Raw genomic sequence first — 12418 nt, forward strand, 5'->3', positions numbered from 1 at the left:
TCTTGAAAGATTATTTGAAAGAATCCGTGCTGAAAATTCCTAAGAAAGCTATGTATATTTTTTTTAATAAAATCTAGGCAGAATCCTTAGAGAATTTTCTGAAGAAATCACTAGAAAACTTTCTGAAAGCATTAGCATTACAAATTTCTAAAGGAGCCCATGGAAAATGTTCCGAGAGAATCCTTCGAGAGATGTCAGAAGGGGTCTCTAGGCACTAAAGAACCTTCAACAGAGATTGTACAGACTGAACAACATTAGGCAACAGACAGCACATATAACCCCCAGTGGCCTAATGAAGAATTTTGCGTTTGACGAAAAAAAATTCCACGACTAAAGCAGGAAACACCCTGAGGCTTACGACAAGAGATGCCAGATTATTTTATTAAAAATTCTGTATCAATACAGAATTTTCTGTATCGCAGTATTTGAGCATACAGTAGAAACTGAGAGTCCTAGATTTCAATAGAAACTATTAAAATTGTACTACATTCTGTCGGTTTTTAATTTTTAATGGTATTTTTTTTTTTGCTTAACCTTCCGTAACTCGCGCGGTTGACTACCTGCGTCAGCACCACGCTAATGCTGAGTACAAAAAGCGAGATTTTTTCAACGTGTTGTACAAAATACAACAGCGCGATCGCTCGTGGGTTAAACATGAGTGAAAATGCACACATGTACATAAACTCTTTTAAGGTTAAGCAGCAATTTATAAAGTTTTCATGAAATTTATTGAAAATAACTTCAATTTTCGAGTATTTTATGCTTTCTGGAGAAATTTGTATCGCATTTAAAAACCCTGTATTTTTTCTGTTCTCTGTATCTTGTCGGTATAGAAGGTCAAAATCTGTATAATACAGAAAAATCTGTATATCTGGTATCTTTGCTTACGACTGACGCCCCGACTAGATGCAAAAAAACAAAATTATTACAGGTTGTGTTATTTTGCTACAATGTTTTCTATAACAACGGTTGTTATAAAACATGTACCGTTAGTAGTTAAAATATCAAAAATTCTAACAAAACTCGTTCCAATTTAAACAAATATATAACAAGTTGAGATATAATCATAACAAGATTATATCAAAATTTGTGAGACTGAACATGCGAAATCATAACGAAATCATAACAAGTTTTGTTATATACAGTTTCTTACCGATGTTGGCAACACGAGGTGAATTTTATGTTGCTAAATTGGGGTGTTGCCAAAATCGGTAAATTTTTTTGTGGATTATTTTCAACTTTTATATGTCAATTTGACTTATATTTCAGATATGGACTATTCACAAATTATAAAACGATCCCTGTAGGAGACGTTCATAAATTACGTCATGATTTGTAAAATTGTTGATTTTGGAAATTCAATGAATTTCGTTTTTTTGAAGAAGAGTAAGACTAAAATATAAATACATTTACAAATTTACATTTAAAAATTGTTGGTCAAAATTTTTTGTTGCCAAAATCGATAAAAAATGTTTCCAAAATCGGTAAGAAACTGTATTTCAGTACAAATTTGTTACGAGTATTGTTATAAATCCCTTTATAACCGAATTATATCAACTATTGTTATTTCTAACAGCAGTTGTTATAACTTTGTTATGATATTGCTATGTGCCGTTAGCCTCACGGTCACGAAGCCCACTGAAGATTTTCTGATGAAATCCCTGAGAAAAAAAGGTTTCCGAAGAAATTTAAGAAATTTGTGAAGCAAGCTATGCAAGATTTTCTTAAAGAATCTTATGGGAAACTTCTGGTGGAATCTCAAGCAAAACTTTTGAAGAAAATCTCCAACTTTCTTCGAGCCCAAAAATCTTATCTTTTGGTTCGAGATTTAGATTATGACATGTGCGCGGTTTCATAGCAATCACTGATTTCTCACAATTAACGAGCTCATCTATTCGGTTTTTGGGAATAGCTCAAACAAAAACAAGTCGCCTGACAAAGGGATTAGCGCAAAGCTTTCAATCAAAACACTCTGTAAAAGTGAATGGGGCCACGAAAGTTACTCAACCGTGAGCCAAGCCGCGAGCTTGCTTTGAAAGACGCCGTCAGAGTTCGAAAGACTTAGAAATGGAGCGTTGTTGACTCCCTATATGAAGCTGAAGAAAATGTGCATTAATTAACGATATGAAATTTGCGAAAATCAGCTGAATTCACTTTCATTTTTGACTAGGTTGTGATGGCAACTTCTGGCAACTCCAACTGATGCAATGTGAGATACTTGCCAGCAACAAGGGCTCTCCCCAACCGAGACCGTGCAGTACCTACCGTGTATGAATGAATATTTAATAATCATTATTCATACATGCCTTGCTGGTTTATGTGCACAGCCGCGAGTGCGGGAAGCGCATACTGATGCCAGACCGGAGCCACTCGACTTTCCCATGGCTTACCAAAGTCTGTGGCCAAAAGTGTAACAGATTGTGCGCTTTCGGGACATCGACGAGCAACACAACAACCACCCCCGCGCATATCACTGCACTGTGCTGGAACCACTTTGGAATTTCTTTTGTTTCGCGATGCACATTGCTCTCCTCTTTTACCTACTTATGCATTAAAGGCGAGCTCGTGTCCACCCGCCACACAGGCCTCGCGTTACAGCATCCTGCATAGGCGGCACCACACACATTCTCGCTGACACTGACTACTGGCTACATACTCTGTATCTACCTCCAGTCAGCGCAGCGCAGCGGAGAAGAAATATGCAACCATACACCATTCACAGGACAGGAAGAACAACTCAGCAGCAGCAGCAGCATCATCCCCGCGAGGTTCACCAACTGAACTGGAGCACAAAAAGGGAGCACTTTTAAAAAACAACCACTATGGAAGGAGATACCCCACCAGCTACCATCGCCACCGTCATCACTGTGTTCAGGGATGGTTGGTGTGCATGCGTGGTGGTGGGGGAAGGTTGAAAATTTCCCACGATCAACGACGCGGAAGGACTGACTGCTGGCTGCAACGTGGCTGTTGTTGGCTGGCCGTGTGGTGTCGGCGGCAGACTTGCAAATGCAGTCCATATTGGACGGGCGCGGCGGCGATCGAAACATAATGCCTTACAATAGCAGGCGATTGGGTGTACGGTAGCAGAAACAACAACGTTAATTTTTAAGTATTGGAGTCGAATGAAGTGATTTTTTTGGAACTTATGAGAACTAAGGCAAGAAAGAAACTGTCAGTGAGGTTCTATTACTTCTACTATGCAGCAACATTTCGTGAACAATACCCAAGCAGCAATCAATGCTGAACAGTAAGAGTATTAGCTGAACAATAGCTGATTAATGGTGTCAATGGCTGAACACAATGATAGCTGAATATTGGTCTGAAGCATGGCTTGTTCAACCTATTTAATCAGCATTACCTAGATGGCTAAATACCAAGTTGAATAGAATATTATTCATCTGGGTAAAACATACATCAACATGCAGAATTATTCATCTGTTGTTCAGCCTTTAATCAAATAATTATTGATAGCATACTCAAGCATGGTTTTCGTGAAGTCCACATCGCTTCTTCAGCCTCAACACATAATTAGTTCAACTTATGTCCTTGACTATTTAGACACAACAAGTAATGCTCTAGTTTTCGAGGATATGTAGGGTGGAGCGGGGCAAGATGGGTCACCTAAGGATGGATCATCATGACTTTGTAAATACCAATCGTATTGGTTTGAATTCGTCCGCTACTCTTTAATACACTAGTTAGCTATGCTAAAAGTCGATAAAAAGTTCATTAAAACAAAATGTGATGTTAAACAAGCAGTTTTAAAAAGTGATCGATTTGGCGCCGTGAAAAAAGTTCGGGGCAAGATGGGTCACTTTTTAAGTATGTAATTCACATTTTGTCAACGAAAAACGTCAAAATATAAAATTTGTTCCGCATTCATATTTGCTCCATATCCATACTGAGTAAGCAAGAGCTACTAGTACACATTTTAAAAAAATATTGGGAATATAAAAAACTTTACGATTTGAGTGGTCCTGAGGCGACTTGAAAATCGATGTTTTCACTAAAAAATTTTAGGTTATAGTTTTGAGCGTTCATTCCGCTTGATTGAAGTCGTTTATGAGATAGCCTTGTAATAAAAAAATAAATAACTTTTGAATGCTCCAGAAATACGTTCAAAATTGAAGGTGACCCATCTTGCCCCGCGGCCGTTTATATGGAGATTATATGGAATGTATCGCATAAGAAAAATGGCTAAAAACCATTTAATTTTTTATTTGTAATGAGAGTGAATAATTTTTCAATCAATGCCCCAAACTTTTGCATATTCATGTTGGCCATCCAACAAAATTATTAACATCATCAAAACATGAGTAATGCCCCTGAAAATGGTACTGACCCATCTTGCCCCGCGATCCATCTTGCCCCGCCCCACCCTATACGAGTGTGTGTGGTGCAGATGCTAAGGTGAGTGACTATAAATCAGGAGGTCCTAATTCAATTCCCAGTTTTCCCACAGAATAATTTATACATTCCTAAACATCTCTCTGGAAATAGATGCAGCTAATGGTTGAAAATAGGCTCACGAAAGTGTTTTTATTTTATTTAAACACTACATATTAATAAACTTAATTGATTACTGATTAAGCGTATATTAAGCCTTAAATCAGCCTTCCAATGAACCTCAAATCAGCTAAAGGTTGAATAAAATCACCAAAATTAGATGTTTAGGAGCTGAATAAAGGATTGTACCTTTTGTGCTCAGCTTTTGTTCAAATGAAGGCTGATTTAAAATAGTTGGAGAAACGTTTGTACAGCATCAAATTGTTACCTGGGTATCACATCGTGTAGTCAGAAACAATAATTTAACAACAGAATGAGAAAATGATGTTTTCTTTAATAAAGTACAACGGAAATATGAAAATCCCTCCAGAGATTTCATGGCATTTTTTCCATGGATGTTTGATTAAAATTCATCAATGATTTCCTCTAGAATTCGTCCTGGGATTCCTAAGGACTCATTTGGGACATTTTTCGATTTTTTTTTCGGGAATTCGTCTAGAAATTCCATCGGAAATTGTTGTAAGCATTCCTGTGGAAATTTCTACAACGATTCTATCAAGGTTCCACCGGAATTCTAAAAATTATTCAGGGTATTTTTCCAGACAATTATTTGAGATTTTCTCCAGGACTATTTTTAAGGTATTCTTTGGGGTATATTCGAACTAATTTTTGGGGGATTGCTAAATTTAAATTTTCAAGAGAATTGTTGATTTTTTTTCTGAAGTTGTTTGTGAACTTCGTCATCGGAAATTTCTCAAAGAATTTCAATGATTTTTTTTATCGACGAGATTTTTCCAGAAACTTCTTTGAGGCATTCCTCCAATAATTTCATCTGGAACTTCTTCAACGATTCACTGGGGATTTATTTGCAGGACTGATTGGGCAATTTTTCAAAGGATTTATTACTTCCTATGATACATATTGCCCTTTTACTGGCATTTGCCAGATTTGCTGGAAAAACTTATAATTAGAAGGCACGAAATGTTGCTAATTGACAAATTAAGGCAAAACTGGGTCCATTTCCTCACTTTTTGGTTTTTGATTTTTAATAAGATAACGAAGCAATATTTTCAAAATCGGTTTTCGTACACATGTAGGGTGTGGATCAAGGTATCTCCTGAATTTTTTCCTGGTGGAAAATGTTTTTTGTTTTTTGCAGAAACCATTTTTAATAAAATTTTACAAAAAAAAATTGAAAATATTACTTTGTTATTTTATAAAACACAAAAACCTTGAAAATGAGGAAATGCTTCCAGTTTCGCCTTAAGAGATGAAATTTGTTGAAAACAAAATCGCGTTCTGGTGGGACTCGAACCCACGACTTCGTATTTGCTAGACCGGCGCTTTCATCAACTAAACCACAGAACAAGTAACAATTCTGCGGAATAGAAAGCCAAACTGACTCCGAAGCCACACCGTGAACACTCCTGTTTTTCACAAACCAATCTCTCTTTCGAATTAGTAGCCAATCCACAACACACTCGCATTTGTGCCCACTAACTATAAGTCAGAGGGTTTGTGAAAAAGGAGTGTTCACGGTGTGGCTTCGGAGTCAGTTTGGCTTTCTATTCCGCAGAATGATTACCTGTTCTATGACTTAGTTGGTTAAAGCGCCGGTTTAGCAAATACAGAGTCCTGGGTTCGAATCCCACCAGAACGCGATTTTTTTTTCAGAAATTTCATCTCTCAACTTGTCAATTAGCAACATTTCGTGCCTTTTAATTACAAGTTTTTCCAGTATACTTCCTACATTTTGATGTGTTCAGCGAGTATTCATGAAGAACTCTTTCAGGAATCCTGGAGATTTATTTAAAAAAAAAATCTTGCAGACTTTACTTCAGGAGTTCATTTAGGTTTCTCAAGGTATCCACCGAAATTTCTCCAAAGATTTCATTTAGAGATTTATGATGATTTTTGGAATGGAATGGTTGAGCAAGCTCTAGATATACTTATGAGGATTCTTCTTAGAATGTTTTCGGAAATTTCCTCTAGGCAGTCTTTTGTAAATCCTTTCAGAAAATTATAGGGAAATTCTCCAGAGATTAACTTTATTGAAATTCTCAGCAGTTACTTTGTAGAATTCCCCCAAAGCATCCTCTTAGGGGGATTCCTTCAGAGATGTCCATTACATAGGAATTATTTGGCGAAATTTCTGGAGGAATTTCTTGAAAAACTCGTCCAAGAATTGTTCAAGACACTTCTTCAGGAATTCAGCTGCTGGTTCCATTAGCAAATTCCTACAGGTATTTACACGAGAATTTCTCCTGGAATTCGTTGAGAAATCATGTGTGGGAAGTTCCTTCAATGCCAAGAAGAATTCCTTGAATGGTTCTTCCAGAAATTCTGCGATTAATTCTCCCAGTCTTTCATTGGAAAATTAATTCCATAGGGAATTTTTCCGGGAATTTTATTAAATTTTTAATGTGATTCTTTGAAAATTTTCTCTATAGATCCTTGAAAATGTTTTCAAACATTTTGCAGAACAATTATTTTCAAGATTTGTTCAGGATTTCGTCCAAGAGTTCTTTTGTGAACTTCTCCAGGTTTTCAGCCGATATTTTTTATTATTCTTTGCAGAAGTTTTACAGCAATTACATGTCTTTTTTTAGAGATTCATAGGGGATTTCTTCAGGCATTTTTTTCGGTTTACCCATTGAGAAAATCATTAGAAATTTCTACAGGGACTTTTCATGGAATTTATCCAGATACTTTATTACGGAATTCACCTTATCATATCCATCAGAATTTCCTTAACATATTCTGGAAAAATATTTTTTACATTTTGAACGCCTTGTCACGTCCAGACCATTTATCAAAACGTAAAATTCAGCATATTTATAGCTTCGTCTCAAAAATTGAGCTCAATCCACCAAAGCAAACCATAGTTACAGCATCTCAAAGTTGGCTATTTTGTATGAAAATCAGCGTTTGTCCGATCAATTATGCGCCACAGAGTATTTCTCCAAGAAAACCAAGAAGAACTTCTCAAGGGTGTCGTTGTAAATGTTACCAGAGATTCCATCGGAAGTATTACCAAGTTTTCCAACAAGAATTTCTGTAAGGATTTGTTGAAGCATTTTTAGATATTGCTGGTATTTTTTGAGGAATTTTTGAAGAATTTTCAAAGGGGTTCAAGGGATTCGTTGCTGAGCTGCTCCAGAGATTCCTGGAAAAGTTTATTCAAGAATTATATGGAGAATTATCCGAAGGATTTTATCCCGAATTTCTTCAGCCATTTTTCGAGGAATTTCTCCATATAGCCTAAGAGATTTGCCAAAGGTTTCATTGGAGACTTTTTGCAGAGGCTCCATCAAGAATTCATCCAAGAATTTAATCGGATACCTCTCAATTTATTTTATAGAAAGTTTATGTAGGGATTGCTTTGGGAATTTCTCCTGGAATAACTTAACTCTCTAGGATATATCTCGAAAAATTTCGTCTTAAGTTATTCAAGGGGTCCTTCAGGGGTCTTCCATACCGATTTTTTGCTGAGATGCCATCGAAAATTCTAATAGAAATTTCATCAAGTAACTCTTTGAGAAATTTATCCAAAGATTCCTAGTGGCATTTTGTAAGGGATTGGTTGGAAGATTCTGCCAGTAATTCCTTCAGGAATTCATCCACGGATTTCAAGGGCAATTTTTTTCAACATGATATTCTGTAAGGGTTTTAGTGAGAAACATATTCAAGAATAGTTTTGGGAATTCTTCCTGGACTCCATCGGGAATTTCTTCAAGTATTTCGTGGGAAATTTCTCGAAAAAATCGTTGGAGAATACATTCAGAGAAACAATCGAGAGCTTCTCCAAATGTTTTGACCAAGAATTTCTTCATGAATTCTTTGCGAGATATCTCCAGCGAACCACTCAGGAAACTATTGGAACATCCTAAACGATTCTATTGACAAATTTTCTAGGGATGACTTCCGAAATTTTCACCGGAAATCCTTAGAAATTTTCTCCAGGAAATACTTTTTCCACTAGAAATGCTGTCAGGCGGGAAGTCTACTGGCAATATCAACGAGGATTCCTTTGCTTTGAAAATTCGTTCGTGCGTGCTTTCTAAAATCACTTCACAAACATTTCTCCAAGGATTAATTCACAAATTATCATATAATTTCTCCTAAGACCATAACGAAACTTCCTAAAAGATTTATTAAAGAACCCCGGCCAGAGTATTTTTTATTGTTTTACTGGAACTGTTTTGGATTCGCTTTCTGAAGTTTTCTGAAGATTTCTAGAATTGCTTTGTGTTTTCCTCCAAGAAATCGTCAAAGAAATTCCGGAAACAATGTCCACAGCAAAATAAAAATCCCAGAATGTATTATGTTGAGGATTGATTTGGAGATTCTGAATCAATTTTCAAAACGATTCCTTGAAGAAGCCTTTTTAGCTTCTTCTTCTTCTTCTTCTTCTTCTTCTGCTTCTTCTTTATGGCTCGATGTCCTCACTGGAATTTGGCCTGCCTCGCTTCAACTTAGTGTTCTTTGAGCACTTCCACAGTTATTAATTGAAGGGCTTTCTTTGCCTGCCATTGCATGAATTTGTATATTGTGAGGCAAGTACAATGATACACTATACCCAGGGAGTCGCGAAAATTTTCCCGACCGGAACGGGAATCGAACCCGCCGTCTCCGGATTGGCGATCCATAGCCTTAACCACTAGACTAACTGGAGACCCCTTTAGCTTCTTCTTTATCCCTTCTAAACTCTGAATGGATCCCTGAAGAAATTTTCACTGTGAATAACTTCCAATTCAATATTTGGCGTTTTCAGACTATTCTACGCAAGTTTTTTTAATTATTGCAAATCTCAAGTTAAAAATAAATTATTCTGAAATAATTTTGAAATGTGAATTTTTAGATAAATAGATTCATTTACAAAGTTGTTTATTATGCCTAATATGTACCTTTTCTAAGAAAATCATCCATTTAAGACATGTTTTTTATTATCTGTACTAACGAGATTTTTAGCCCTGGTCTAGTTCATCTCGGGACCCACGCTTTACTTCCCTTCCGAAGGAAGAACTCACATTTTGCGAGTTTGTGGGATTCGATCCCAGGTCCTCGGCGTGATCTTCAAGATAATTTGTTTTCCAAATATTTCAAAACAAAAAAAAAATGGAAATTTCTCACAAATGGGAATTTGAATAAATTTTGACTTTTTTTTGCGTAGTTTTTTCATGTCTGACATTTTCACAGACAACTTTTCATGTTATTATTAATGTCAAACAATTACGATTTAATTTGAGAGCTATCGATGCTTTAGAAGCTGAAATGGAGGCCTGGATCCCATCTCAACTTAAGGAATTTCTATGCAAAAAGGTATATGCACAGTTGATTCTGTCCAGTACTAAATATGAATTAATGATAAAAATGCTTTGACATCCATGTTTTTTTATTTTATTTTTTTATTTCTTTGTATTTGTGAATTTTAACTTAATGCTAATTCTTCACACTGACATCCATGTGCACAACAGAAACTTGAGATCGATGAGCGAATTGTGATTTGGATTATGAAAAAATAATCCACGTACTCCGGTAGGAAACGAACCCACGACTCCGAATTCGCAAGATGGGCGCTTCTATTCCTTCAAGGTATGGAGTCACTTGACTATCTCCATCGCCAGTAGGCGTAGAAATAATAGTTAATAACAAAACTTCCATATTTTTTTTTCGTAGAATGAGTAAATTTTCTGTGTTTAAATTCTGTTTTTCACAAGAAACGCCTGAAGTTAGTCCAAAAGGCAATTTCAACATATGTTTGTGCTTTTAACAGTTAAATTCACTAGTTGTAGAAACTCTGACGTGTCATTCAGTTTGGAAGATCAAAATAAGCAAATGTTGTATTAAAGTGATGAACTTAACCTCGGATTACGAAATCGTTTTTTTAATATTCTTTGCTGTTTTATTGAGTGTTACTTTAAAACTTTGATTTGAGTAATTTTTCGGTAAACCAGGATTTATTTGTAACCACTCAATTTCAGTGCTCACATTTAGATAGACCAAAAGGATATGAATACACGGTGTGAATCCACATAAACATGGTAAACAACATCTGATGACTAACCTGGCGAATCGCTCCTTCTCTTGAACGTTGTCTTCTTCCATTCTGTTGTATTTGTTACCACTAGCACTATCCTCATCAGATCTGCAAAAAAGAGACGAAAAAAAGAAACATTGATTAGCATTGAAACCAAACGCGCTAGATAACAATGTAAACTCAGTCAGTCAGTTGCAGTAACAATTCGGATTATGCACTTTCCGAACAAGTGTCTCTTCTTCATCAGACGGACGAACCAACAACAACCAACGGACGGACAGTTCGGGAACGCGTGAGATCACATCGACCGTCGCGGGACGTGTGCAGACTACCGTAGGAGGATGTACGGGCTAAGCCACGTTCCATCGCCGCTGAAGCTTGCCGGTGTCGTCGTCTGATGGTGGTCTGCTGGTCCTTAATACCGGCGCGGCAGACGGACCATCTACAGCGATGTTTGTTGACACCGGTCGGATAACATCGCTGACCTACATTCATTTCCGAGTCCGTGTCCACGGACACTGACTGGCTCTCATCGTCATCGTCGTAAGGGAGATTTGGTGGAATACGATCGGACAAGTGGGAAATTTGCTTATCTCGATTAAAAAATACTTTTATGATTTTTGTGTGAAGAAAATATGGTTTACAATACGTTTTTGGCGTAATACTCAACATCTCTCTTCAAAACTCTAAAACAGTCGTCCATTGGAATTTGTATTTGAAACATTTCAAATGTTGAAAGTTATATCGACTAAAACGCCTCAGTGTATGCTACACTCAATACAAAAATGAATTAGCAAATCTTTCGATAAATGTAACGCGAAGGAATACATTTAGTCTTTTTATAAAAACTTGTTCTAATCATACGACCGGGAAAACATCATGATTATTTTAAAAACTGTGATTTTTTAGAACATTGATCTGCTCCATTTCACCCCCATCTGCCCTAGTAAACCGATGCATCCAAAACAAGACCCGACGGAAGCGCAGAGCAACCGGCCGGTAAACATTAGGAAAATACAGCCAGCAGCAAACGGAAGAATCCCTCCGCCCGCCCCCATCGAAGAGGAGCAATCGGGAAAGGGTAACAAAAACGCGCCCGTCGCGCGTTCGCCCCGGTCGAGTACGTGGCAGACCTGAGCGGAAAGTCAAAATCGAATCGTCCGGCTCGTCTTTGTCGTCGTCATCATCAATGTGTGGGGGAATGTAATCCATGTGCGGTCGGTCGGTCGGTCTGTCGTCACCGGTATCCTCGTTGGTCTTAGGTCGTGCCCGTGCGAGAGTTTTTACGCCGATTTCCAAAGGCATTCTTAGGGAAACGTCATCGATGAAGTTAACGGATGAAGGCACGCGCGTATTTGCACGAGATTCTTCACTGCCAAGGAGCATCTACAGAACACGCACTGCAGCAGCAGCGCACGACCAACAAACGTTTGAACATGCCATGCATACACAAAGAACAAAACTATGGGGGATGCCCTCCCGGGTAGCACCATTGTATACTTCAATGAACCAAGGTCGGGAATGAGTTACACGTGCTCAATGAATTGCTATACGATTATGAGTTGCTGAACTCTAGTTGACATTTTCATTACACACGCTTAATAACACAAATAATGATGGATAGAAAAAATGTAAAAGAAACCTGGAACGCACTCACCCAATTTGGGTTGCGGAATACAATGAATCATCAACAATTTTAGGGGTCGTTCATAACCACGGACATATTTAGGAGGAGTGGAGGAGTCTGGACGTTGCAAGTACCGAAGGTGGCGTGGTAACAAATCTAGGAGTATGTGCACAGAACGAAAGACTTCCGGCCCCTGACCTTCAAGAGATTGAGGAGGAGGTTGGCCGGTTGAAAAACAACAA

At 37.5% G+C, this 12418-nt stretch overlaps 1 protein-coding gene across 9 annotated transcripts in view; it reads right to left on the reverse strand.

Annotated features, from left to right (window-relative positions):
• Positions 1-12418, reverse strand: part of LOC109423958 (aryl hydrocarbon receptor nuclear translocator homolog) — a 747249-nt gene that overhangs the window by 330807 nt on the left and 404024 nt on the right. For all 9 annotated transcript variants that reach the window (XM_062849869.1, XM_062849867.1, XM_062849868.1 and 6 more), the window contains exon 3: positions 10577-10657. In XM_062849869.1, the coding sequence (XP_062705853.1) occupies positions 10577-10657 (81 nt within the window). The remainder of the gene's footprint in view (positions 1-10576; positions 10658-12418) is intronic.

This window comes from Aedes albopictus, chromosome 2, assembly GCF_035046485.1.
Source record: "Aedes albopictus strain Foshan chromosome 2, AalbF5, whole genome shotgun sequence".
In the NCBI taxonomy this organism is placed as follows: domain Eukaryota; kingdom Metazoa; phylum Arthropoda; class Insecta; order Diptera; family Culicidae; genus Aedes; species Aedes albopictus.